Source organism: Hypanus sabinus, chromosome 14, assembly GCF_030144855.1.
Source record: "Hypanus sabinus isolate sHypSab1 chromosome 14, sHypSab1.hap1, whole genome shotgun sequence".
Taxonomy (NCBI): Eukaryota; Metazoa; Chordata; class Chondrichthyes; order Myliobatiformes; family Dasyatidae; genus Hypanus; species Hypanus sabinus.
This window is the reverse complement of record NC_082719.1, coordinates 59,749,958-59,776,196: the sequence shown is the minus strand read 5'-3', so window position 1 is coordinate 59,776,196 and position 26,239 is coordinate 59,749,958. Positions and strand designations below refer to the sequence as shown.

The following is a 26,239-nucleotide window of genomic DNA, read 5'->3' as shown; positions in this document are numbered from 1 at the left end:
TGATGTCCAGGATGAGAAAGCCTCATCCTGAGAGCATATGTGGCAGAGGAACTGAGAAAGGGAATGGCATTTTTACAGGAGAGAGTGAGAAGAGGTATAGTCAAGATAGCTGAGGGAATTAGCAGATTTATAAAAGATGTTGGCAGACAGCTTGTCTCCAGAGATGGAGAGAGAGAGATCAAGAAAGAAGACAGAGGAGTCAGAAATGGACCTCATGGATTTAAGGGCAGGGTGGAGTTGGAAGCAAAGTTGATGAAATTGACAAACTTAGTATGGGTGAATGAAGCACAGAAAAAGTATGCATATTTCTTTAGCTGGCATACACATTTATGGAAAAGAAATTCAACCATACCATATTACACCTAGTAAAAATACAATATTTTTATTACCATATGTGGAAACAAAGATTGAAATCAAATACATACCATTTATTCTCTCTGCATTTTGGAGAATTACTTTCAAACGGCTTTGGAAAAGCCAAATACTCTGTTTTTCCAGAGACATTGTTCTCATTTACAAGTGGCTGCTGATCACCACTTTGGGCACTGACATTTTGTGATATATCACTAAACCCAGGAGGGAATATTGGATTAACATTAAAACCTGTTTGAAACAAAGGATAGATTTATTATTGAGAACTTAACGACAATGTCACAAAGTGAGTAATAGAAAACAACAGTTTTTTTGGCTACTTTGCTCACTTTTTACTCTGCTAGTTTGTTTTAAACAACTAAACTTACCCCATTATTTTCTTGAATTAATTGTGCTTTAACTATTAAAAGCACTGGGGGACAGGTGGTTGAAAAGATTAGGGATCATTGAAATGAGAGAGAAATCCACTGCCACAATTAAATATTTTGATCAAGATAAGATTCATGCGGGGAGAGCTCTCCATGCTAGAATCCACTTCAGGTCTCCTCTAAGGAATGAAACAGCAGGCATTGTGGGAGAGGTCAGCTTCTGCATGACCAAAAAATTCACTGTCTGCATACTCTATTAATCAAATCATGGAAATAATGTTAGATGGGGCAGTAGATGTAAAGATAGATTCTGGATGTAGACAGACTGTGTGAAAGGATAAGCAATAAATAGGGCATAGTCAGTTAGATGTGTTGACATGTGTCTATTTTAATGTAAATCATCAGGAACAAGAGTGTTGAACTTAAAACATAGATCAGTATCTGGAACTACAACATTGTGACCATTATGGATACTTACCTGTCACAAAGGCAGGAATGGTTGCTGGATATTCCAGAGCTTAGATATTTCAAAAGGGACAGGAAGGGAGGTAAAAGAGGTGGGGGGTGTGGCATTGCTAGTATCATAGCTGCAGAAAGGGAGGAGCTATGGACGAATTCGCTACTGAATCAGTGTGGGTGAAAATCATAAACACGAAAGGAACAATCAGTCCATTGAGGTCTTAATAGTAGACGATGAACCTGGTTAGTTGGTTGCTGGACATTTCAGGGAAAGTGACCACAACTCCTTGATCTTTATTACAGTTGGCCCTCCTTATCCGCAGATTCCGTATGCATGGATTCAATCAACCGCTGATTGAGAAAACCCAGAAGTTCTCTCTCCAGCACTTGTTGCTTGAGCATATACAGACTATTTTTTCTTGCCATTATTCCCTAAACAATACAGTATAACAACTATTTACATAGCATTTACAAAATGACTTAAAGGTACAGGCATTCCCTGGGTTATGAATGAGTTCCATTCCCGAGTCCGTCTTTAAGTCGGATTTGAAGTTGGAACAGGTACACTCAGCATTATTTAGCGTCAGTTAGTCAAACGTTTTTCTTAGTATGTAGTACATATTTTACCTTGCTATGCATATAAAACACTTAAGAAACATACGTTGTTCAATAATTTAACCACTGCGTTGCTGAGTAATAATTGTAGCTTTAATTGGGGCAGGACCTTTCACATTCTCTATTAAAATTGTTCCGATCGTTGACCAACTGTAGCCTAATGCTTTTCCAATGACTGATGGCGTTTCACCTCTTTCCAATCGCTTAATTACTTCCACCTTATTTTCAATCGCGATCATGATTATTTTCGAGAACTGAAACACTGCGGATTCAGAGCTGCACCACCAGGTCCTAATGTCCACCGCATGGAGACATGTTAAATAAAGCCTGGGATTCCGCTGGGTCCTAAAGACCACCGCACTGATACATGTTAAATAAGGGACTTGAGCATCCACGAATTTTGGTATCCGCGGGGTGTCCCAGAACCAATCCCCCGCGGATAAGGAGGGCCGACTGTATTGTTTTAGACAGGGATAGGAAGCAGATGGTATTGTAAAATATTTAATGAGGGGGAAGGCTGTTAGGCAGGAAATTGAGAGCGTAAACTGGGAAATGATGTACTCAGGGAAATGCACAACAGAAATGTGGAGGCTACTTAGGGAGTATTTGCATGAGGTTCTGGATAAGTTTCTCCAGGTGAGACAGGGAAAGATTGGTAGGTGGAGGGAACCACGGTTGATAAAAAATGTCAAGCATCTAGTAAAGGGGAAGAAAGAGCATACCTTATGTTTAGGAGACAAGAATCAAATGATGCTCTGGAGAGTTTACAAAGTACCCAGAAAGGGCTGAGGAATGGACTTAAAGAGAGCTAGTAGGGGACATGAGAAGGCCTTGGTGAGTAGGATTAAGGAAAACCCCAAGGCATTATACATGTATGCGAAGAACAGGAGGGTGACTAGAGAGGATGTAGGACAGATCAGGGATATGCCTGGAGTGGAAGGAGGTAGAGAAGGTCCTTAACGACCACACTGCTTCAGTTTTCACCTGTGACAGGTACTTTGAGGACAATGTACAACAGGCTGGTAAATGTCAACATTAAGAAACAGGATATGCTGGAACTTTTGAAAAGTAATAGATCAGTCCCTAAACTAGACAGGAAATGTACCAGTTTACTATAGGAAGTGAGGGAAGAGACTGTTGCACCACTGGAGATGATCTGTGCGTCCTCACTGGCCGCAGGAGTGATACCAGAAGACTGGAGGATGGCAAATGTTATTCCTTTGTTCAAGATTGGTAATAGGGGGGACGTCACGTGATGACGTAGGATCGAGACGTTGGAACCCAGCCCTCCCGTAAAAAAGTTAATAAATTAATGTTTAAGTGAAGAAAAGCTAATTAATACTTTTTTAAGGTTACTTATAAACTACTCCGGATTGTTTTAAGCTATGCCTCATAAACAGAGGACGAAGAAAACTGCTACCGCGAAGACCGCTCAAGTTGGAACAGAATCAAGGCCTACTTCTACTGAAGAACCGCGGACTCAGGTACAACACACCACCGGTGAAACAGAAAAGGAGACCGCGGCAGCATCGGCCATTTCTAAAGGAAAAGATCAACGAGAACTGCGCAAGCGTAAAGGAACGAGCATGCGCAAAAGAGAGCAACCAGAACTACAAATCCCAGCAACGACTGAAACCGACAGTGAAAGTGAGTCTGAGAGAGAGCCGGACTCTCTGGAAAAATCAGACGAAGATGGAGAAGATGAAAGTTCCTCTGAAAGTACAAAAAAGACTTTGAGGCAAATAATGCATAAATTAAATGCATTAAAAGTAATTAAAAGTAACCAAAAAGTAATTAAAGAAAAAATAACAAATATGGAGGCTATGTTTGATAAAATGACAAAGAAACAGGAAAAAATGGAAAAGAAAATTACAGATTTGGATGTCAAAATGGAAGAAATGGATGGAAGAATGAAGAAGATGGAAGATGATAATGATGCCTGGACATCAGAAAGAAAACAACTTGTGGGAAAAATTGATAAGCTTGAAAATTTTAGTAGACGCAACAATATTAAAATTGTTGGACTTAAAGAAGGTATCGAAGGAGAAGACCCAATAAATTTTTTTCAAAAATGGATTCCTGAAAAATTGGAAATGGGAGAAGAAACTTTATTTGAGATTGAAAGGGTGCACAGAGCCTTAAGACCAAGATCTCAAGATGATCAAAATCCGCGATCAATTTTGATAAGATGTTTAAGATACCAGGATAAAGAAAAGATTTTGAGGGCAGCTGCCCAGGGTGCTAAAAGAAGAAAAGGTCCGTTGATGATAGCTGAGAAACCAGTTCTTTTTTATCCTGATATAAGTTATAACCTTTTGAAGAGAAAGAAAGAATTTAATCCAGCTAAAAATGTTTTATGGGAAAAAGGTTATAAGTTTTTAATGCGTCACCCAGCAACACTGATAATTTTTTTGGAGGAAGGAAAAAGATTTTTTTCTGATTATCAAGATGCGGAGGTGTTTGCACAAAAACTTCCATCTCTTCGTTAATTAAACGTAGAGATTTCTAAATGTAATGGTTAAAGACGAAGACAGAGAAAGCAAATGGAACTGATAGACAGTTAAGGACGATATAAGGGAGAAAAGTAAAATTTTAGAAATATTAATTGAGAATAGTATGTTTTTATATATATATATATATATATATATATACTTTTTATGTTGCGGGGGGCTGGGGAGCTTTGAATCGGTTACTACGGGATTCACGTGTGTAATCATGGCGATTGGCATGACCCGTACAATAGAGGGGGGTAATGTTGTGTTTTTTTTCTTTCACAACATTAGTAGGGGGGTATTTTGTTTTTTTCTCTATTTTCTATTTTTCTTCTATTCTTTTGCCTGGATGATTGGTGGGGACACACATAGCAACATGGAGACTTTTAAAAAGATTTCCCAGGATACAATGAAAGTTGAAAGATTAGGTATTATTATAGATTGGAGTAACATAAATAAAAATAATGACTAATTTATTGAATTTTTTAAGTTTTAATGTTAATGGGCTTAATGGACCAATAAAAAGAATTTTAACATATATTAAAAAAATGAAAATAGATATAGCTTTCTTACAAGAAACTCATTTAACGGATATAGAACATCAGAAATTAAAAAGAAATTGGGTTGGAAATGTTATTGCAGCTTCGTTTAACTCAAAGGCAAGAGGAGTTGCAATTTTGGTTAATAAAAATTTACCAATTAAAATACAAAATGTATTAATTGATTCGGCAGGAAGATATTTAATTATACATTGTCAAATTTTTTCAGAACTATGGACTCTTATGAATATTTATGCACCAAATGAAAATGATGTAAAATTTATACAGGAGGTTTTTTTGAATTTGGCTAATGCACATGATAAAATATTAATAGGTGGAGATTTTAATTTTTGTTTAGATCCAATTTTAGATAGATCAACAAAGGCTATTACAAAATCAAAAGTAGCAAAATTAACTCTATCATTGATGAAAGATTTAAATTTGATTGATATATGGAGAAGAATTAATCCAAAAGAAAGAGATTACTCATTTTATTCAAATAGACATAAAACATATTCAAGGATAGATTTTTTCCTATTATCAACAAATATTCAAGATAGAGTGAAAAATGTGGAATATAAAGCAAGAATATTGTCAGATCATTCTCCTTTGCTAATGACAATGATAATGACAGATAAAGAGGAATCAATTTATAGATGGAGATTTAATTCAATGTTACTAAAATGTCAAGATTTTTGTGATTTTATGAAAAAACAGATTCAGTTCTTTTTAGATACAAATTCACAGTCAGTTGATGATAAATTCATATTGTGGGAAGCAATGAAAGCATATTTGAGAGGCCAGATAATAAGTTATACTTCTAAAATTAAGAAGGAATATATGATAGAAATAGATCAATTGGAAAAAGAGATTATAAAATTAGAAAAAGAATCTCAAAGAAATATGACAGAAGAAAAACGAAGAAAACTTATTAATAAGAAGTTAAAATATAATACACTCCAGACATATCGAACAGAAAAAGCAATTATGAGAACTAAACAGAGATATTATGAATTAGGTGAAAGATCACATAAAGTTCTTGCATGGCAGTTAAAAACTGATCAGATTTCTAAAACAATAAATGCAATTCGAACAAAAGTGAATGAAATTACTTATAAACCTCTAGAAATTAATGAGGCTTTTAAGAATTTTTATTCTGAGTTGTATAAATCAGAATCAAAGAATGATGACGTTAAGATAGAAGAATTTTTATCACAAATAACTCTTCCAAAATTAAATACAGAAGAACAGAAAGGATTAGGTATGCCTTTTACATTGAAAGAAGTTGAAGAAGCTTTGGGATCACTTCAAAGTAATAAATCTCCAGGAGAAGATGGTTTTCCACCTGAATTTTATAAAAAGTTTAAAGATTTATTAATTCCTCCTTTTATGGAGTTAATATATCAAGCGGAAAGAACGCATAAACTTCCAGAATCTTTTTCAACAGCTATTTTAATAGTATTGCCAAAAAAAGATAGAGACCTTTTAAAACCAACATCATATAGACCTATTTCTTTATTAAACACCGATTATAAAATAACAGCAAAAATCTTATCTAATAGATTATCTAAATGCTTACCAAAATTAGTGCATATGGATCAAACAGGATTTATCAAAAATAGACAATCGGCAGATAATGTAACTCGGTTAGTTAGTATAATCCATTTAGCACAAAAGAGGGAGGAAATGAGTGTGGTAGTTGCTTTAGATGCAGAAAAAGCATTTGATAGATTGGAATGGGATTTTTTATTTAAGGTATTGGAAAAATATGGACTAGGAACATCATTTATAAAATGGATTAAAACCTTGAATACTAATCCCAAAGCTAAAGTAGTGACAAATGGTCAAATTTCAACACCATTTCAGTTAACAAGATTAACTAGGCAAGGTTGCCCACTATCACCTGCTTTGTTTGTGTTGGCAATAGAACCACTAGCTGAATTAATTAGAATGGACCCAGATATTAAGGGTTTTAGAGTTAATCAGGAAGAATACAAGATTAACTTATTTGCTGATGATGTTCTACTTTATTTAACAGATCCATTACATTCACTACGCAAATTATCTTATAGACTAGAAGAATATGGCAAAATGTCAGGTTATAAAATAAACTGGGATAAAAGTGAAATTTTACCTCTTACTAAAGGAGATTATAATCAATGTCGAGTAATAACTCAATTTAGATGGCCAGCAAATGGTATAAAATATTTAGGTATAAGAGTTGATAATGATATAAAAAACTTATACAAATTAAATTATTTACCAATTTTGAAAAAAACTTCAGGAAGATCTTGAAAAATGGATGGCATTACCAATAACATTAGTAGGAAGAGTAAATACTATAAAAATGAATATATTCCCTAGATTACAATATTTATTTCAATCATTACCAATACAATTACCCCAGAAGTTTTTTCAAGAGTTAAACAAATATGTGAGGAAATTCCTCTGGAAAGGTAAGATGTCAAGAATATCGTTGGAAAAATTGACATGGAAATTTGATCTAGGAGGATTACAACTTCCAAATTTTAAGAATTATTATAAAGCAAATCAACTTAGATTTATTGCATCTTTTTTCGAGAAAGATAAACCGGCATGGATTAGAATAGAATTAGATAAAATAGGAGAAAACGTATCAGAAGATTTTATATACAAATGGGAATCTAAATGGATACGGGAAAAGAAAGAATCTCCTATATTAAAACATTTGATTGATTTATGGAATAAGATAAATGTTGATGATGAGACAAAAAAATCTTTATTAGCAAAGAGATCTTTAATTCAAAATAGACTTATTCCTTTCACAATGGACAATCAACTTTTATATAATTGGATTCAAAATGGGATTAGATATGTAGGGAATTGTTTTGAAGGAGGTATATTAATGTCATTTGATCAATTAAAGAATAAATATAAAATATCAAATAACACTTTATTTTGTTACTTTCAATTAAGGGCTTATTTAAGAGAAAAATTAGGTCAAACAATGTTATTGCCGAAATCTAATGAAATAGAAATTTTAATTCAAAAAGGAAATATTAAAAAATTTATATCTTGTATGTATAATTTGATTCAAAGACAGGTAATTAAACAAGGAGTCCATAAGTCAAGACAAAAATGGGAAAGTGATTTGAATATTAAAATTGAAGAAACAAATTGGTCAAGACTATGTCTTGATAGTATGACAAATACAATAAATGTTCGGCTAAGATTAGTGCAGTATAATTTTCTACATCAATTATATATTACACTCTAGCGGTGTGCTACACGCAGCGCTAAAATTACGACACGGAGTCGGTAACTGCAGTCGAAGGAAAAAACTTTATTCGAAAACTTCAGCCTCACTTTTAAGCCTCTGTCAACCGGCCCCCCATGGCGAAGAGGCTCCAAAGCTCTGTGCTCGCAAACCCCCGTAGGCTATCTAATTGTGAGTCAGTTCGCATACGCTAGGAAATGAGCCGCCACATAACCCCCCCCCCAGAACCGGCGATACACCCCCCAATGTCCACAGCCTGGGCCAGAACCTGCTTGGGAGGTCGGCCTCTGCGCCTCTGCGCCGGAAACTCGGCCGGTTGCGCCAGGTCCACATGGGCCGGCTTGAGGCGGTCCACCGTGAAAACCTCCTCCTTCCCCCCAACGTCCAGCACGAACGTGGACCCGTTGTTCCGGAGCACCGTAAACGGCCCCTCGTATGGCCGCTGCAGCGGCGGCCGATGCCCGCCCCTTCGTACAAACACAAACTTACAGTTCCGTAGGTCTTTGGGTACGCAGGTCGGGTTCCGCCCATGCTGTGAAGTGGGTATGGGGGCCAGGCTACCGAGCTTCTCGCGAAGTCTGCCCAGGACTGCAGCGGGTTCTTCCTCTTGCCCCCTCGGGGCTGGTAGGAACTCCCCGGGGACGGCCAGGGGCGCGCCGTATACCAACTCGGCCGACGAGGCGTGCAGGTCGTCCTTGGGCGCTGTGCGGATGCCGAGAAGGACCCAGGGAAGCTCGTCCGCCCAGTTGGCTCCTCGCAGGCGGGCCATGAGGGCCGACTTCAGGTGACGGTGGAAACGCTCCACTAGCCCGTTCGACTGTGGGTGGTAGGCAGTGGTGTGGTGCAGCTGAGTCCCCAAAAGGCTGGCCATAGCTGACCACAGGCTGGAGGTGAACTGGGCGCCTCTGTCAGAGGTAATGTGGGCTGGTACACCAAAGCGGGATATCCAGGTGGCGATCAGGGCTCGGGCGCAAGATTCGGAGGTGGTGTCGGTGAGCGGGACCGCCTCTGGCCATCTTGTGAACCGGTCCACGATAGTCAGGAGGTAACGCGCTCCGCGCGACACTGGCAGGGGGCCCACGATATCCACATGAATGTGGTCGAAACGCCGGTGGGCGGGATGGAACTGCTGCGGTGGGGCTTTGGTGTGCCGCTGAACCTTGGCCGTCTGGCAGTGCATGCACGTTCTGGCCCATGCACTGACCTGTTTGCGGAGTCCGTGCCAAACGAACCTGCTGGAAACCATCCGGACAGTTGTCCGGATGGAGGGATGCGCCAAGTTATGAATGGAGTCGAAAACACGTCGCCGCCAGGCTGCGGGGACGACCGGACGGGGCCGGCCGGTGGCGACGTCACAGAGTAGGGTCCTCTCACCTGGGCCCACGGGGAGGTCCTGGAGCTGCAAACCAGAGACTGCAGTCCTGTAACTCGGAATCTCCGCATCTACCTGCTGTGCCTCTGCCAGTGCCTCAAAGTCTACCCCTTGGGAAAGGGCATGAACGGTAGGGCGAGAGAGCGCATCCGCCACGACATTGTCCTTACCCGAGACGTGCCGGACATCCGTTGTGTATTCAGAGATGTAGGACAGGTGGCGTTGCTGGCGGGATGACCAGGGGTCGGATGCTTTCATAAACGCAAAGGTAAGCGGTTTGTGGTCCGTGAACGCGGTGAAGGGCCGACCTTCTAGGAAGTACCTGAAATGCCGGATTGCCAGGTAGAGCGCCAACAGTTCCCGGTCAAAAGCACTGTACTTGAGCTCGGGTGGCCGCAGGTGTTTGCTGAAAAACGCCAGGGGTTGCCAGCGACCTGCGATGAGCTGCTCCAGCACCCCACCGACTGCCGTGTTTGATGCGTCCACTGTGAGGGCGGTAGGGGTGTCCATTCTGGGATGTACTAGCATTGCGGCGTCAGCCAAAGCTTCCTTCGTTTGAACGAAAGCGGCGGCGGACTCCTCGTCCCAGGTAATGTCCTTGCTCGGACCCGACATCAGGGCGAACAGGGGGCGCATGATCCGGGCAGCTGAAGGGAGGAAGCGGCGGTAGAAATTGACCATACCTACGAATTCCTGAAGGCCTTTAATCGTGGTGGGTCGGGGGGAAGTGGCGGACCGCATCTACCTTAGCGGGCAGAGGGGTTGCCCTGTCTTTAGTAATCCTGTGGCCCAGGAAGTCAATGGTATCAAGTCCGAACTGGCATTTGGCAGGGTTGATTGTAAGACCGTACTCACTCAGTCGGGCGCAGAGTTGACGGAGGTGGGACAGATGCTCCTGACGACTGCCGCTGGCTATGAGGATGTCATCCAAATAGATGAACGCGAAGTCCAGGTCCCGTCCCACCGCGTCCATTAACCGCTGGAACGTCTGTGCGGCATTCTTCAGGCCGAACGGCATGCGGAGGAACTCGAAGAGGCCAAACGGGGTGATGAGAGCCGTTTTGGGGACGTCGTCAGGATGCATCGGGATTTGATGGTACCCTCGGACAAGGTCGACCTTGGAGAAGATCCGGGCGCCGTGCAGGTTTGCCGCAAAGTCCTGAATGTGCGGCACAGGGTAGCGGTCCGGTGTGGTAGCCTCGTTCAGCCTGCGGTAGTCGCCGCACGGTCTCCAGCCCCCCGTCGCTTTGGGCACCATGTGCAGGGGGGAAGCCCAGGGGCTGTCGGACCGCCGATGATCCCCAATTCCTCCATTCTCTGGAACTCCTCCTTCGCCAGTCGGAGCTTGTCCGGGGGAAGCCGCCGAGCACGGGCATGGAGGGGTGGTCCCTGTGTCGGGATGTGGTGCTGTACGCCGTGCCTGGGCATGGCTGCTGTGAACTGCGGTGCCAGAACCGATGGGAACTCCGCCAGGACCCTGGTGAAGTCGTTGTCGGACAGCGTGATGGAGCCGAGGTGAGGGGCCGGCAACTGGGCTGCACCCAGGGAGAACGTCTGAAAGGTCTCGGCGTGTACCAGTCTCTTCCTGGGCAGGTCAACCAGCAGGCTGTGAGCTCGCAAAAAATCCGCACCCAGAAGCGGTTGGGCTACGGCTGCCAGTGTGAAGTCCCATGTGAACTGGCTGGGGCCGAACAGTAGCTGCACCTGACGGGTGCCATAGGTCCTTACTGTGCTGCCATTCACGGCCCTCAGGGGGGGACCCGGTGCCCTGCTGCGGGTGTCGTAACTCGTCGGAGGTAAAACGCTGATCTCAGCCCCAGTATCGACCAAAAACCGGCGTCCCGACCTTCTATCCCACACATACAGGAGGCTATCCCGATGGCCAGCCGCCGTAGCCATCAGCGGCGGCTGGCCCTGGCGTTTCCCGGGAACTTGCAGGGCGGGCGGCAACGGCGGGCTTCTGCGCCCCACCGCTGGTGGTAGAAGCACCAGTGTTCATTGGGCCGGGGGTTAGTGGGCTCTGCGGCCGGGCCCGGACTGGTTTGCTGCCGGGAGCGTGGCTGGGAGATCTGTGCTCACCTTTTTGGCGTTCCACAGCAAGTCCGCCTGGGCTGCCACCTTCCGGGGGTCACTGAAATCCGCGTCGGACAGCAGCAGGCGTATGTTCTCGGGCAGCTGCTCCAGGAATGCCTGCTCAAACATGAGGCCTGTGTGTCCCTCGGCCAGAGACAACATCTCATTCATTAAAGCCGATGGAGGTCTGTCGCCCAAGCCATCCAGGTGCAGTAAACGGGCAGCCCGCTCGCGCCGTGAGAGTCCGAAAGTCCTGAGGAGCAGGGCTTTGAATTCCGTGTACTTGCCGTCTGCCGGGGGCGACTGTACGAACTCCGCGACCTGGGCAGCTGTGTCCTGGTCGAGGGAGCCCACCACGTAGTAGTAGCGGGTGTCTTCCGAGGTGATCCGGCGAACGTGGAATTGGGCTTCGGCTTGCTGGAACCATAGGTCCGGGCGCTGTGTCCAGAAACCCGGCAGTTTCAACGAAACCGCATGAACAGAGGCGGCGTCGGTCATTTCTGGTCCAAAAATCGTTTGGACCGTCGGGGTCACCAATTGTAGCGGTGTGCTACACGCAGCGCTAAAATTACGACACGGAGTCGGTAACTGCAGTCGAAGGAAAAAACTTTATTCGAAAACTTCAGCCTCACCTTTAAGCCTCTGTCAACCGGCCCCCCATGGCGAAGAGGCTCCAAAGCTCTGTGCTCGCAAACCCCCGTAGGCTATCTAATTGTGAGTCGGTTCGCATACGCTAGGAAATGAGCCGCCACAACACCACAAAAAATAAAAAAATTAAATCCAAATTTATCAGATCAGTGTTTTCGATGTAACCAGGAAACTGGTACTTTTTTACATTCGACATGGTCTTGCTCTAAAATTCAACCTTTTTGGACAAATTTAAGACTTTTACTGGAACAAATTACAGGAACACAATTTCCTCATAATCCAATATTATTTTTACTAGGTGATATTGAAGGGATAAAACCGAAACTTAAACTAAATAAGTATCAGAAAGAATTTATAAAAATTGCACTGGCAGTAGCCAAAAAAGCTATTGCAGTTACTTGGAAATCAGATACACATTTAAGTATAGACTCTTGGAAGAAAGAAATCTATGGTTGTATTCCATTAGAAAAAATTACTTATAATTTAAGAGATAAATATGAAACATTTCTGAAAATTTGGAGCCCTTATTTACAAAAGACAGGATTAAATATATAGATGCTTTGAAGATGAAACAATTGGTTATTAGGGGAAAGAAATAAATATACATATTAAAGTTATTACGAATTCCATGGAGCATGTGGAGATCTTCCAACAACCAGGCATTCTTTCTTTCTTTCTTTTTTTTTCTATAGGGCAGTTAGGGGGGAGGGGTTAAGGGGAGGGGGTAAGGGTTATATACATTGTTTTTCCATACTTTACTTTGTAATCATTTAAAAATGCAATAAAAAAAAGTTTAAAAAAAAAGATTGGTAATAGGGATAACCTGGAGAATTACAGACCAGTGAGTCTTACTTCAGTGGTGGGAAAACTATTGAAGAAGATTTGGAGAGGCAGGACTGACAAGCATTTGTAGAAGCATAGTCTGATTAGGGATAATCGACATGACTTTCAGAAGGGCAGGTGGTGCCTCATGACCCTGAATAAATACTTCAAGGATTGAAGTAGAGCAGTGGATGTAGTGTATATGGATTTTAGTAAGGCATTTGACAATGTTCCCCATGGTAGGTTCATAAGGAAAGTCAGGAGGCATGGGATCCAGGGAAACTTGGCTGTGTTGGTTCAGAATTTGCTTGACCACAGAAGGAAGAGGGTGATAATAGATAAAGCGTACTCTGCAGATCGATGACCATTGATGTTCACAGGTATCTATTCTGGGGCCCCTGTTGTTTGTGATTTTTAAAAGGGACTTGGATGAGGAAGTAGAGGGATAGGTTATTAAGTTTGCAGGTGACACAAGCTTGGTGGTTTGGTGGTGCAGATAACATAGAAGGTTGTCACAGGTTACAACAGGACATAGAAAGAAAGCAGAGCTGGACTGAAAAATAACAGTTGGCGTTCAAACCAGAAAACTGAAGAAATACACTTCAGAAGGTCAAGCTTGAAGGCGGAGTACAGGGTTAATGGCAAGATGCTTAGCAGTGCAGAGGATGAGATGGATCCTCTGGGGCCCACCTTCATAGATCTTTCAAAGTTGCCATGCAAGTTGAAAGGGTAATTAATAAGGCGCATAGTGTATCAGCCTTCATTAGTCAGGGATTAAGTTCAAGATACCTGAATTAATGTTGCAGCTCTGCACCAGGAATACTGTGTTCAGTACTGGGAGCTTCATTATAGGAAGGAACCTTTAACCATATAACAATTACAGCATGGAAACAGGCCATCTCAGCCCTTCTAGTCCGTGCCAAATGCTTACTTTCACCCAGTCCCACTGACCTGCACTCGGTCCATAACCCTCCATTCCTTTCTTGTCCAGATACCTATCCAATTTTACTTTAAATTACAGTATCGAACCTGCCTCTACCACCTCTACTGGAAGCTCATTCCACACAGCTACCATTGTCTGAGTAAAGTAGTTCCCCCCTCGTGTTACCCCTAAACTTTTGCTCCCTAACTCTCAACTCATGTCCTCTTGTTTGAATCTTCCCTACTCTCAATGAAAAAAGCCTGTCCATGTCAACTTTATCAATTCCCCTCATAATTTTAAATATCTCTATCAAGTTGCCCCTCAGCCTTCTACGCTCCAAAGAATAAAGACCTTACTTGTTCCCCCTCCCCCCACTACTTTCAAATCTCTTACTATCTTTCCTTCCGGTTAGTCCTGACGAAGGATCTCGGCCCGAAACGCCGACAGTGCTTCTCCTATATATGCTGCCTGGCCTGCTGTTTTGTTTTCCACCAGCATTTTGTGTGTTGTTGTTGTTCAACCTTTCTCTGTAACTTAGGTGCTGAAACCCAGGTAACATTCTAGTAAATCTTCTTTGTACTCTCATTTTGTTGACATCTTTCCTATAATTCGGTGACCAGAACTGTACACAATACTCCAAATTTGGCCTTACAAAAGCCTTGTACAATTTTAACATTACATCCCAACTCCTATACTCAATGCTCTGATTTATAAAGGCCAGCATACCAAAAGCTTTCTTCACCACCCTATCCACATGAGATTCCACCTTCAGGGAACTATGCACCATTATTCCTAGATCACTCTGTTCTACTGCATTCTTCAATGCCCTACCATTTATCATGTATGTCCTATTTGGATTAGTCCTACCAAAATGTAGCACCTCACACTTATCAGCATTAAACTCCATCTGCATTCGTTCAGCCCACTCTTCTAACTGGCCTAAATCTCTCTGCAAGCTTTGAAAATCTACTTCATTATCCACAAAGCCACCCATCTTAGTATCATCTGCATGCTTACTAATCCAATTTACTACCCCATCATCCAGATCATTAATGTATTTGACAAACAACTTTGGACCCAGTACAGATCCCTGAGGCACACCACTGGTCACCGGCCTCCAACCTGAGTTATCCACCACTACTCTCTGGCATCTCCCATCCAGCCACTGTTGAATCCATTTTACTACTTCAATATTAATACCTAACGATTGAACCTGCCTAACTAACCTTCTGTGTGGAACCTTATCAGAGGCCTTGCTGAAGTCCATATAGACAACATCCACTGCTTTACCCTCATCAACTTTCCTCATAACCTCTTCAAAAAATTCACTAAGATGTCAAACATGACCTTCCACGCACAAATCCATGTTGACTGTTCCTAATCAGACCCTGTCTATCCAGATAATTATATATACCATCTCGAAGAATACTTTCCATTAATTTACCCACCACTGATGTCAAACTTACAGGCCTATAATTGCTAGGTTTACTCCTAGAACACTTTTAAACAATGGAACAACATGAGCAATATGCCAATCCTCTGGCACCATCCCGTTACTAATGACATTTGAAATATTTCTGTCGGAGCCCCTGCTATTTCTATACTAACTTCCCTCAAGGTCCTAGGAAATATCCTGACAGGACCCAGAGATTTATCCACTTTTATATTCTTTAAAAGTGCCAGTACTTCCTCTTCTTTAATCATCATAGTTTCCATAACTACCCTACTTGTTTCCCTTACCTTACACAATTCAATATCCTTCTCAGTGAATACCGAAGAAAATAAATTGTTCAAAATCTCCCCCATGCATTTTGGCTCCACACATAGCTGTCCACTCTGATTCTCTAAGGGACCAACTTTATCTCTCACTATCCTTTTGCTATTAATATAACTGTAGAAATCCTTTGAATTTATTTATTCACCTTACTTGCCAAAGCAACCTCGCATATCTTCTTTTAGCTTTTCTAGTTTAAGATTCTTTTTTACATTCTTTATATTCCTCGAGCACCTCATTTACTCCATGCTGCCTATATTTATTGTAGATATCTTTTTCCGAACCAAGTTTCCAATATCCCTTGAAAGCCATGGCTCTCTCAAACTTTTAACCTTTCCTTTCAACCTAACAGGAACGTAAAGATTCTGTACCCTCATAATTTCACCTTTAAGTGACCTCCATTTCTCTATTACATCCTTCCCATAAAACAAATTGCCCCAATCCACTCCAATCAAAAATCTCAACCCTGGGTCCAGTCCTATCCTTCTCCAAATTATATTGAAACTAATGGCATTGTGATCACTGGACCCAAAGTGCCCCCCAACACATACCCCCGTCACCTGACCTATCTCTTTCCCTAACAGGAGATCAAACACTGCCCCTTCTTTAGATGGTACCTCTATGTGTTGCTGCAAAAAACTATCCTACACACATTTTACAAACTCCAAACCATCCAGCCCTTTTACAGTATGGGCTTCCCAGTCTATTGTGGAAAAATAAAATCTCCCACAATCACAACCCTGTGCTTACTACAAATATCTGCTATCTCCTTACAAATTTGCTCCTCCAATTTTCGCTCCCCATTAGGCGGGGAGAGAGCCTTTAGAGAGAGGTGTAGAGAAGATTTACCAGGATGCCACCTAGATTAGAGAGAATCTTATGAGGACAGGTTGAGTGAGCTCGGGCTTTTCTGTTTGGAACAGATGAAAAGTGACTTTATAGAGATACACAAGAGGCATAGTTAAGAGTGGACAACCAATTATTTTTGGAAATAATTCAGAAAATGTCTAGCTTGAGCAGTCAAGATTGGATTGAGTTGATCAGCAACTTTTGTAACTTTCTTTAGTTAGCATACGAGGAGATATTTATTATCAGTGTGTTGTTAATTGTGTTCTCTGAATGCTTTACCTTTACATTTATCAATCAGCTGATTGGTCGTCATCACAGAGACATTTTTCCACAGCAGAAATGGCTAATAAGAGGGGGCATAATTTTAAGGTGACTAAGGAAAATATGGGATGGGAGAGTCAGAAGTAGTTTTCTTTATTACACAGAGTGTGTGTGGAATGTATTGCCAGGGCTGACAGTAGAGATGAATATATTTTTTATTCTGAATTTAAACAGAAAACTACTGGGCTAAGCGGTCCAACTTCCGGGTTTGCAACTTCAAGCATTAACTTCACTCTGAAAATTTTGTTGGACTGTCTAAATGGAAGCCAAGCGTTTTTAAGTTCATTCTTTGGTCAGTTTTTTTAAAAAAAAACTTGAGAAAACATACTTTACTTGCTTTTTTTAAATCAAATGTTACTCAATCAGAATGTGGAGCTCAGTCCACACAAAAACAACTATTTCGACTAACACCAGCACTTACCATGAACAAAAGGAGAACAAGCTGGAAATCTTGAGGTGCTTAAAGTGTTAAAGGATGGAGAAGGAAAAGTAAATGGAGGAAGGACAAAACTGGGAGAAGGAGGAGGCACACTACTATCTCTTTGATTTTCTGACTTCTTGTCTTGCTGCTGTTGCTGCAGAAGGTCATTCAGCATCTGTCTTAGTCTATCAAGATAAAACAATAAGCAACTACTTAGTATTTGCCAACAACAAATCAAGTAGATTATAATAGTTCTCGAGATGTATCTTATTTTAGGCACAAAGGCAAATCAAAAGTCTAAAATGCTTTCAGCTTTAAGCAACAATAACTTTGAAACTGGTCTGTTTAATAAAGGGTTATTGATATCACTCTTGATGCATGTTTCAGACAGTAACAATTAAAAAACTAATAACGACAGCTTTTTTGAAAATCCTTGTAGTTTTATTGAAACAGCAAATCCTGCTGAACATTTGTTGCCTAGTTTCATCAAGTCAACAGAGCAAGAAGACTGCAACAAAATGAGACTGAAAACACAATACTCCCACAATAATGTTAGATATGGAAGATCAAAATATGACCCCTGCCGTGAGAAATGACCCATGGTGCATATTCAATGAGCAGAACTGTTTACTTAGCAAGATCTGGCAATATTTATGATATTAATCAGTTCATTGTAGCTGAACAGTAGAACTGTCAGTTAACAGTTCTGCACATTGAATATTTATGTACCACATACAGAGCTACCCTAGCAACCCTTGTATAAAGAAATATATCCCAATTTCCATCCTAAAGATTGATTGTGATTGTGTTCTGCAGTTCAATCAAACTAAGTCAAAGAATTTGTCTTTTCAACTAACTAAAAATAGCTAGCCTCCTAATCAGAAAGTACAATGAGTCTATCAGGAATGCAAGACTGGAGTTAAAACAGGCCAGACTAACCAGGTTCCCTTTCCTGAAAGACAGTTATGGAGCTGTGAAAATAATTAGCAAAATCAACAATTTGAAATTTCATACTCCAACGCACAAAATGATCAGGATTTTCTCCCTGCAGATCTCAAATGCACCCTTCTTCTTAGCTCACCATAGTCAAAAAGTAAATCAAGTCAAAGCTCATTCATAAGAATTTTTAGTCCTACACACTTGTTAGGCAAAATAATTTATTATAAAATTGTAGCATATTGCATTTTCCAGTAAGTATCATAATAAATAAATAATTTTGATCATCAACACACCTTTGCACATGGTTCTGTTGCCAGGCCAACTGCGTGTAACATTGATTTAATTGATGCATGATGATGTGAACTTGTGGAGATCCAACATTGCTGGGCATTACACTGTAGGGGGCAGTAAGAAATGTCTGCAGAAGGTATGACAGTGCCTGGACAGAAACAGAAACATTATTTGTATTTATACTAAACAACATACATCATCCCTCAGCCAAACATAAAAATCTACAGAAAGATACAACCAACCTCAGACATGCATCTCTCACTCAACTGAATTTAAAAGTTCACTGTCCTTTTAGGACCCAAATGACTCAGTGTGCCTTCATTTTTTCCTTGATTAAGTTTATCATAATCTTCCCGCTCTTCAACATACGGCCTTTATTGCAAAGGTCTTTGTACTGTACTGCTGCCACCAAACAACTAATTTTGCATTATATAAATCAGCCATAAATCTGATCTTGAGTCTCTTCTAAGGAATTCTATAATTTCAAACATTCGGTGCTTAGAAAAATCCCTCAGTGCTTTGCTGCTGCAGAGATAACCTTTTTATGGATACCTCCTCCAAAATGTACTGAGAAGCCTCTCTCATCTGATTGTATATTCTCCAAAAAAGTGCCATATTCTTCAGCAGTCGACTTCAGTTTGTTTTAGTTTACCAGACAAGGTGGAGTAATTATTTCTCTCAATTCTAAACCATTAAAAACATTCATCATTCTGTCCTCTCTCAAATCCCCATCTATACTCTAAATCAATTGACAAATCAGAAGTTGCTGACAAAAGCTTGCCTCTGCTCATGCATAAACATGATTTTCCAAATATATTACCTGCTGGTCTTGCATCAGGCTCTGGCACATATTTGTACTAAATTCTAACTGCCTGGTAAGTTGGTTAACTTGTTCTTGCCAGTGTTCTCTTTCTTCCACATAGGAGAGATCAGCTGCCCATCTAAGATTCTCCTGTCGACGCACACCAACATTCTGTTGTTTATATTTTAGAAATCGATGATACTTCCCATCTGCAGAAAATGGTCGTTTATCCCTGCATCTACAGAAATGATGCAATAGAAAAATCATGCATCATAAAGCTCAACATTTGTTGGAAGTTTAGACTAAAAATCTTACATTTGAAGAATCAGACATACAAACTAAATTAACACTGCGACTGTACTTCAAAAGTACAACACAATGAAAAATACTCCGGAGAACTCCTAATTTGTGAAAAGCAAAATAAAAACCTTCCACCATTTCCTTCTTCCTTAAAACTGTAAATAATCATGAACAATATTGAGTGCATCAGTGTTCTCTGTGCTAACAGATAATAGTTCAATTTACTGAGAGTATGTATTTAATTGGTAAAATCAGTTTCTGGATTTGAAAACTTGAGTAGATCACCTTATCAAGTACAAGGAGAATTGCATTCATTCCCTTAGCAATAAATTACCATTGTGGCACTGAGTAAGGAACTTCAGAAATATTGATTAAAGTGTAAATCACAATAGTGTCTGATCTACAAGGAGTATATTCTTCCCTCAGTAACTTTGCTAATAATATTCTTGTTAAAAATGGAGATGTTGTCAAAATTAACATTGGCAAGCTGCTACAGTGCATGACATTCCCAAGACAGTGAATGACTTACTTCCACTCTAGATTTGTGTGCATGTTCCAAAATGACTAATGAGGCTAATGTGTTAACTGCAGACTCTCACACAAATGGGGCAGGTGGGTGCCTAGTTAGGTTGAAAGGTGATTTTTTCCTTTTGCAGGGCACAAGTGCTCCTGAATTTAAGACCATCTGAAATGCTCCTTCTCCACTTAGTGGGCATTGGATTGAAATTCACAGGAGTCAGCATGGATACTGCATTTCTTCAAAAGTCTAAGTACTGAGCCTTTGCACCCTTGTAATTTATACACAGAGTACGCAGCGTTTAATCTGCTCACTTGAAGATGGAGTGGCGGAATACTGAGTTCAGAAGAGAAGATGTAACAAAAAGATTTCTTTTTCCTGGTTCCTATCCTAAAGGAATATCAGCTGTTTCATTATCCAAGTAGTTGTAAGTAGAGCTCAGCATTGTGTAACTATTTGCATAAAGCTCACTTTTTAAAGAAAATACCTTATGACACAGAAAATAAACTCTTTGTTGAAGATGCTAAAGTTGTGAGCATAACGCCCTAAGAAAATGGCCTAATGTTACAAAGATACATTTTGATGCGTGATTGCTATGATTTCAATTTTCTCTGATATTCATGTTTCTCATGTTAGTTAAATGTTGTGATAATATCAGGGAGAATTCCTCTCATTTTAGCTCACATCTTCTGTCTAGATCATGGCTATGGTAAATTATCCATTTGAAAATTTCTAATAGAACAGTTTTATTTTCACACACCAACTGCCCTCATTTCTTCATTTTGTTTTGTATTGAGTGCAAAAGACCAAGTTTCTTTTCACTATCTGCCCCTCTTAACCCAGTGGCCAGATGACTGTTTTCAACCTTCTCCTAGATTTTACCCTGGAGATACTCCCTTTGTCTCATTCCTTCCCAACCCTCCCTGTAACTTGATAATACAATAAACAATTACAGAGAAAAATAATCCCCTACATTTTCTCATTTTAGCAGAAAACATATTTAAATGAATGGGGCCATGCTTGCGACAATCACGGTTGGTATAAAGATGAGGATGTGTTGAGGACTTGGTGAGGTAGCAAGGGGAACAAAAGATTCTCTGCATCTGTCCGTGCTCACTGTACTTCTGATCCAATAGCTCATTCCAGACTGAGATTTTTACATAAACAGTGAAAATCAACTGTATCATTCTCTGTGGTAGGGCTGTAAAATGCTACCTTGAATTAAAGTATCTTTTTTTTTAAAAAATCAGAATGTCCAATTGCTGTACCTGTGTCCTACTGCCTCTGTTTTAACCAATTTTCAGAAATCCCAAGTATTTAATCTCAAACCTGGCACCTGCCAGGGATGCCCCTTAAGTCCCTTTCTCTTTGATCTGGCGATAGCATTTCGAAACTGCCCTGAATTGACTGGGATTTGGAGAGGGGGTGTTGAGCATAAAGTTACTCTCTATGCTGATGACTTATTACTCTTTCTCTCAAATCCATCTACATCCTTACCTCTAATGTTTTCACTTCTTGACCAGTTTAGCCAGATCTCTGGCTATAAACTTAATTTACATAAGTGAACTTCTCCCAATTAATAAAGAAGCACAAAAACTAACATTTCATGATCTCCCTTTTAAAGTAGTCCATAATCAATTTACTTATCTTGGAATTACAGTCACAAGGAAGTTCAAAGATCTCTTTCGTGAAAACTTTGCCAATCTTTCATATGCTATAAAACAGAGTCTGGTACAATGGTCACCTCTATCTATGTCTTTGGTAGGTCGTATCAATGTTGTTAAAATGTATGTTCTCCCCAAATTTTTATACCTATTTCAATCTATCCCAATTTTTATTCCTAAATCTTTTTTTGATTCCTTAGACTCTATTATTTTGTCATATCTGTGGCAGAATAAGCGCGCTAGAATTAATAAAATCCATCTCCAAAAATCTAAAAAAGAGGGTGGCATGGCTTTACCTAACTTTCGTTTATATTATTGGGCAGCTAATATACGTTGTGCTAACTTCTGGTCTTTCTTCCATGGCCAACCCGAGTGCCCTAACTGTGATAAATGCAAGAGGGGCGTGGCCTCTCTCATCCATATGTACTGGTTCTGTCCTAGCTTGGAGAAATTCTGGAAAGATGTCTTCACTACGTTATCGTGTATTCTGAATCAGCACCTAGAACCAAACCCCTTAATTGCTCTGTTCGGTTTTTGGGGCGAGACAGATTTATGTCTGGGTCCGACCAAATGCCGAATATTATCCTTTGCCTCTCTCCTGGCTAGACGCTTGATCCTCCTCAGATGGAGAGATGTTGCCCCGCCCACTCATGCTCAATGGCTTAACGACATCATGGCCTGTTTGGACCTCGAAAAAATTCATTATTCAGTTCTCAATTCGGATCTAAAGTTCCATAAGGTCTGGGGACCTTTTATCGAGTACTTTCATAACCTTCCTCTTGACTAGGGTTTTTTTTTCTTTTTGGTCCCTTGCTTTCAGCTCCTTTTTTTTCTTGTAGAAGGCATTATTACCCTCTTTTGCTGAGTGTATTCACAGTCTGGGAGTTTGGCTGTCCTGACATATACTCTCTATATTGTGTTGTGGTTGGTCTGGAGTTGCTGCTGTTTTTTCTTGTGTCGTGGGGCTTGGGGAGGACACTAAGCTTACTTGTCTTTAATTCAGTTGCTTTTTTTTTGCTAAATTCTCTTCCTTTGTAGCATATTGTTATTGTATGCTTAATTTTGCACTGTTTTAATGTTCCTCATTGGGATTTGGGGTTTTTAAATTTGTAAAATGTTTTGAAAAACTAATAAAAAAAATTTTTTTTAAATCAGAATGCTACAGCATTTTAAAATTGGAAATGTGGTAAATAAATTAAATATGACTGAGAAGGCAAAATACAGCAAATAAAAATGGCAACACATACGACAGCTGATATTGTATACCTGAAAACTTAATCTTTAGGGCAAGACTAACTTAAGACAATTTAGGATCTTAAAACAGCATTAAGTTTGATTACACTTCAGGACAAGTGTTCAAAATACTAGAATTATATCCTAAATTTTTAATCAACTTTCTGTGAATTAATTTTCAGACAAAATAGGTATTTTCCTCCAAATTTTACTTCCTGCAAGTTACACTGAGAAATAAATTAAATACAAGTTGTATTCCATGATAAATCATAATTTCATGCAGATCCAGCCAGAAAACTGTTGACCTTCTAATGACATTTACAAAATGCACAAATATTGTTAACCCTTCTCTTTTCTGAAGTGAAATTCTCATGATTCTTTTATACACATTTCCTCAAATAGTTCTTAGAAGCAAAGGAGTCACTCCATATCTAACTTGATAAGATTTTTAATTACAGCCCGATGATTCACTACAAAGATTTTTTCAGGCTTTTTTCAGGCTGTTCCATGGCTAGCAGATATCAAAGCAATATATTTGTTGAGTTGTTAAGATTCTCTTAGTTATATGCAGAGATTATTTGTTTGTCAATGTTCATTGTTTTTAAACATATTCAATGACATCTAACCTGTTCTTGCTCTCTCGTGTATTGTGTGTTCTTTGACATTGGCTACGATTGGGATTCGTTCTATAAGTTTCATGGGAAGTTGTCTCAAGAGCTTCTTCTGGTTGTGTGATCCCATCAGATTGATATTCATTATCATCTTCTTCATCAACATCGTTATACATCTCCTCTTCATTGTCATCCTCTTCATAATCGAATCCACCTTGAGTAGAACCACCCCAAGTGGCCATTGTCCTGTTAACATTAATGGTCTTAAGATTATCTGGAGTTTAAATGATACTGTAGAAAATCCATTCAATATTCAAGAGAAGTTCTCATGGGCATCAAAAGAAATTATGCCAGTAGACACTATCCCCCTGCACTTTTCACAATTTGCCCATACAGATCTAGCACAAAGCAAAAAAGCTAATTTTTCCTGAAATTTTGGAGCTTCACCTTCATTGGATGGAATGGTGAAACCTCCTGAGCATTTGGGTATCGGGATCTGGTTCTGAATTCCCAATATTATCCTTTAAAAGCAACTTTCTTCTGCTGGTCACAAAAGTTCCAAACAAAATTTCCTATTTTCAGGCAGTTAATGATTCACTGGATAGATGAATTCATTTCATGAGAGCAAAAGATGCCAATCATCTACACAAAGACTTACAGTAGAAAATGAATTCCATTTGACTCAGTTACTGATGACTGATTAAAATGCAGAAGTATTGAATTCTCACATTTACCTAATTTCTTAACGCTTAGTTCAAATTATTGACAATTTAGAATTTCTAAAAGATGTGAAATATAACATATAGAAGCAAGTGTTCCAGTACGTGAAAACCTAGCTCAGTGTCTATGCCAAGCTATACTTAACAATAGCAAAAATATACACGTCACTGGCACTGTGATGATTCTTTTCAAAAAAAAAAAGACTGGAATTTTTAAAAAGTGGAATATCACATCAACGCCATTAGCCACACAAGAGGTAATGATTGGTAAAATTAAATATACACCTCTCCTATTTACTTCTCAAAATGATGTTTATTTTATCTACAATTAGCAAAACAGACCATACTTTTGATGGTTTATTTTCAAAAAATTGTATGTTCAGTAGAGTGATCAAATAGTTAACAAACAATTTTCAATCACTGGGACTTATTCAAAGTAAAATACAGTAAATGTTCTTAATTATCATGATCTAACCTTTCAGTTCTGCTAAGCTGATGTGTGCACTGTGTCTCTGTCTCTTCACTCCTGACAGATGCAGCAATAATGGAGTTGCTATCAGTCAAAGCTTTTTGTCGTTGATGCTCGGCCATCAATGCTTCAAGTTGTTTTCTTCTCTGGCGCAATTCTTCTCGTAGAATTTGGTGCTTACGCATCTCTGACCACAGCTAATCATATTTTATAAAAATAAATGCAACAGTAGTCACACGATACAAAGCTATTTTATAATTATCTTTTAAAGAGAAAATAATTTCAGTTGCACATGAACCCGAGAGGAACCAATATTTTTGTGTGCAGGTTTGTTAGAGCTGTTGGGGAGGGTTTAAACTACTTTGATGGGGGGTGGGAACCAGAGTGAAGGGACTCAGGATAGGATGGGTGGTTATATTAAAAAAAATCAAATTTTTACATGCAGTCAGACTGTCAGAAAGGGCAAGCAGATGATAGGGCATAATTGTTGCCAGCAGGAAAAGCATTTGGGATGCATCATCAAAAAGGGTAGCAAATATAGTGCTCAAAAGTGTTGTATCTCAGTGAATGAAGTGTAAAGAAATAAGGTGGATGATCTCGCTGCACTATTACTGATTGGCAGGAATAATGTTGTGGCCATTGCTGAATTGTGGCTGAAGGATGGTTATAGTTGGGTGATGAATGTCCAAGGTTACACATTGTCTGAGGGATAGTCGGCAAAGGGGGTGGCGTGGCTCTGCAGGTAAAGAATGGCATCAAATCAGTAGAACGATGTGACAGAGGATCGGAAGATGTTGAATTCTTGTGGGTTGAATTAAGAAATTGCAAAGGTAAAAAGACCCTGAAGGTACTTAGGCACAGGCCTCCCAACAGTAGCTAGGATGTGGACCAGAGATTACAACAGGAAATAGAAAAGGTAAGCCAAAAGGGCAATGTTATGATAGTCATGGGAGATCTCAACAAGTAGGTCGATTGGGAAAATCTGGTTGGAAATTGATCTCAAGAGAGTGAGTTTGTTGAATGCCAATGGGATGGCTTTTTAGAGCAGTTTGTCATGGAGCCTACTGGGGGATCAGCTAATATATTGGATTGGGTGTTACATTATGAACCAGAGGTGATTAGGGATCTTAAGGTAAAAAAAAACCCCTTAGGAGATTGTGATCACAATATGATTGAGTTCAACTTGGAATTTGATAGGAGAAAGTAAAGTCTGACATAGCAGTATTTCACTGGACTATGGGAAATTACAGTGGTAAGAGAGAGGAGGTGCCCAAAGTAAATTGGAAGGAGACAATGGCAGGGATAGCAACAGAGCAACAATGGCACAAGCTTCTGGGAAAAATGAGGAAAGTGCAGGATAGATGTATTCCAAGAACAAAGAAATATTCAAA

The 26,239-nt window shown here is 40.1% G+C and overlaps 1 protein-coding gene across 4 annotated transcripts in view; it reads right to left on the bottom strand.

Annotated features, from left to right (window-relative positions):
• pcm1 (pericentriolar material 1) overlaps window positions 1-26,239 on the bottom strand; it is a 135,379-nt gene that overhangs the window by 43,669 nt on the left and 65,471 nt on the right. For all 4 annotated transcript variants that reach the window (XM_059989291.1, XM_059989293.1, XM_059989292.1 and 1 more), the window contains 6 exons: window positions 24,855-25,045; window positions 23,676-23,906; window positions 19,354-19,573; window positions 18,536-18,681; window positions 17,304-17,488; window positions 426-603 (listed from right to left, as the gene is read on the bottom strand). In XM_059989291.1, coding sequence (XP_059845274.1) covers window positions 426-603; window positions 17,304-17,488; window positions 18,536-18,681; window positions 19,354-19,573; window positions 23,676-23,906; window positions 24,855-25,045 — 1,151 coding nt within the window. The remainder of the gene's footprint in view (window positions 1-425; window positions 604-17,303; window positions 17,489-18,535; window positions 18,682-19,353; window positions 19,574-23,675; window positions 23,907-24,854; window positions 25,046-26,239) is intronic.